This window comes from Miscanthus floridulus, chromosome 18 (genome assembly GCF_019320115.1).
Source record: "Miscanthus floridulus cultivar M001 chromosome 18, ASM1932011v1, whole genome shotgun sequence".
Taxonomy (NCBI): domain Eukaryota; kingdom Viridiplantae; phylum Streptophyta; class Magnoliopsida; order Poales; family Poaceae; genus Miscanthus; species Miscanthus floridulus.
In genome coordinates this window covers 33,105,614-33,108,344 of record NC_089597.1, presented here as the reverse complement: position 1 = coordinate 33,108,344, position 2,731 = coordinate 33,105,614, and the positions used below count along the sequence as shown (strand labels likewise).

General features: G+C 44.0%; 1 protein-coding gene across 1 annotated transcript; it reads left to right on the top strand.

Moving 5' to 3' along the window:
* Nucleotides 1-340: 340 nt before the first annotated feature.
* LOC136522710 (uncharacterized) lies at nucleotides 341-1,482 on the top strand. Its single transcript, XM_066516523.1, has one exon. The coding sequence runs from the start codon at nucleotides 447-449 to the stop codon at nucleotides 972-974; it is 528 nt and encodes a 175-aa protein (XP_066372620.1). The 5' UTR covers nucleotides 341-446; the 3' UTR covers nucleotides 975-1,482.
* Nucleotides 1,483-2,731: the final 1,249 nt, after the last annotated feature.

Below are 2,731 nucleotides of genomic sequence, written 5' to 3'. Positions count from 1 at the left end.
TCGGATTGGCAAAAAGAAAGCTCCACGGATTGACGAAGATCCCCAGATTATTTGCCATCCCCTAACTAAAGCGTCATATCCATGCATGGCATGAACTTGACACAAGCCTCCAAGATGCCAACTTTGCAAGCCATGCTCCCCTCCACTCCATCATCTATCCCTCCTCATCGCCGCTTGGTCGGCGCCACGTGTCTGGACACCATTGGTGGCACGTCAGCGTCGTCGCCAAGGAACCCTCTCATTCCCAAAGCCCTTGCCCATCGCAAGCTTCCTTCTGCTATTCGCCTATATATATATATATAGGTGAACCGTGAACTCCTTCCGCCTCCATGAACGCAAAAGCATCATTGATCATCAGCAGTAGCTAAGCTAGCAAACAAGTGCGAGCAAGACCAGCTTATATTCAGAAAAGAAGCTAGATTTTTTCTGCCAGTCCGATCATTTGCATGGCGAGCGGCGGCGGCTACTACTCGCCGTACTACCAGCCGGCAGCGCCGTACTACTACAACTACAACTACCCGCAGCAGCGAGTACGCGGCGGCGGCGGGCAGTCGTCGTCGGTGTACGCCTTCATCCTCCTCGTCACGGTCTCCTTCATCGCGGCCACCACGCTCTACACGTGGTGCGAGTCGGCGATGGAGAGCCTGGTCGACCAGCTCCGGCGCCTCCTCATCCTGTCCCCGCTGATAGTCATCATCGCGGTGCAGCTCTGGGTGTCGACCGGCGGCGGAGGGGACGGCGTCATGAGCCTCCTCGCGGAGATGGTGACGGGGGACAAGTACGGCTGCGCCGGCGGCGCAGGGTCGTCGTCGCCGTGGGGCGTGGCGCTGGCGCTCGTGCTCGTGCTCTTCTTGGTCTCACTATTTGGACAGACGGGGGACAGGTACGGCGCCGGCGGCGCAGCAGGGTCGTCGTCGCTGTGGGGCGTGGCGCTCGTGCTCTTGCTCTTCTTCGTTTCACTATTTGGACGGTGAACCTTCTGTGTGCCATAGAACTATACAACAAGCATGCAGAAGAAAATCAGGTGTTATGGTAAGGCATGATTTGTTTACATCTTTTATCTCTAGGCTGTTTATGGTAGTACGTATATATGATCAGATCAAGTTCCAAGTCGTTATGTACTCTCATGGGGCTCAATGCGTACATCCACACAATTTGCAGTGTATTTTTACTCTGCTCTCGCAATCTTTTTCTTCTTGAGGATCATACTCTCAGATTCAAGGTTGCAGTGTTGCAGCGCTTCATGTTCCTAGTTAGTGGTCTGAAGCTGAGTTTTAATGTGTTGAGCATATAGAAGCTGCTGTTAATTAATAAGCATCAGGCAAAGAAAAGAATTATATCCAAAGATAAGATGGAGTGGCCGGCCGTTTGGTTCACAAAAGGAGCTCGATATGAGTCATAAAAGTAGGGCACTTTATGCGCCATGTAAATTCCTCAATTTAATGGAGTACTACTAACTTTTCTTCTCCATGAAATTTATTTAGCAATATGAGTTGAGACCTGAGACTTGTATTGCAACATTATGGCCAACTGAGCGCACAGCAATCGCAAACTGACCCTTTTCTCTTGTGCGCACCCCCCATGCATCAATTTTCTAGCCTTGGATTGGGTCGTTGCCAGTTTTGTGCAAAAGTCTTTTTTAAAATTTAATTCAATTGCAAATTGGAAAGTTGGAAGTACATTTCTATGTACATGAAATCGTCCATTTGACCCATCCAGATGGGACAATATCTCCTAGTAATTTGTTACACGCATGCCTTTATTATGTGTTAGAATTTCCAACCACAAACCACCCCAACCCCACCTTGTTTTTGCCCATATTTCAGAAACTACCGCTTCCTATTCTAACATATAATAAGTCTATTTAGATTTATGGAAAAAGTCTACTTAACCCCCCACCTATCAACCATAGTCTACTTCACCCCCCCAAACTATAAAACCGTCTATTTTACCCCCTGAACTTTTCAAAACCGTCTATTTTACCCCCCCCCGGGCGGTTTTCGACGGTGGGTTTGCTACAGTAACGGTGGTTTGTTACGCTACCTGTGGTTTCACCTTTTTCTTTTTTTATTTATTTTCGCTGAATCTTTAAAAAATCATAGTAAATCATAGAAAAATCATAAAATGGAAAATCCAATTTTGTTGGACTCCACATGAGTAGATCTACATAGTTAACATATAATGTGGTATGCTTTAGTACAAAGGTTTTGCTGTACCTTTAGATTAATTGGAAAATATAATTTTGTCTGTAATTAATTGGAATTTATCTATAACTAAGTTATACATGGTCCAATGAGTACGAAATTTTTACTATAGTTCAAGCATACAATAATTATCCTACTATAAAAATTTCACCATAATTGGACCACAGAAGCTGCAGCTATGAATTGTTCCAATTAATTACAGACAAAATTGGATTTTCCAATTAATCTAAAACTACAGCAAAAATTTTGTACTAAAGCATATCATATTATATATTCATTGTGTAGATCTACTCATGTGGAGTCCAACAAAATTAGATTTTCCATTTTATAAAATTTCTGTGATTTACTATGATTTTTCAAAAATTCACCAGAAATAAATAAAAAAGAAAAAGACAAAACCACCATCACTATAACAAAACCACCGTTACTGTAGCAAAACCACCGTCGAAAACCACCCCGGGGTAAAATAGACGGTTTTGAAAAGTTCAGGGGGTAAAATAGACGGTTTTATAGTTTGGGGGTGAAGT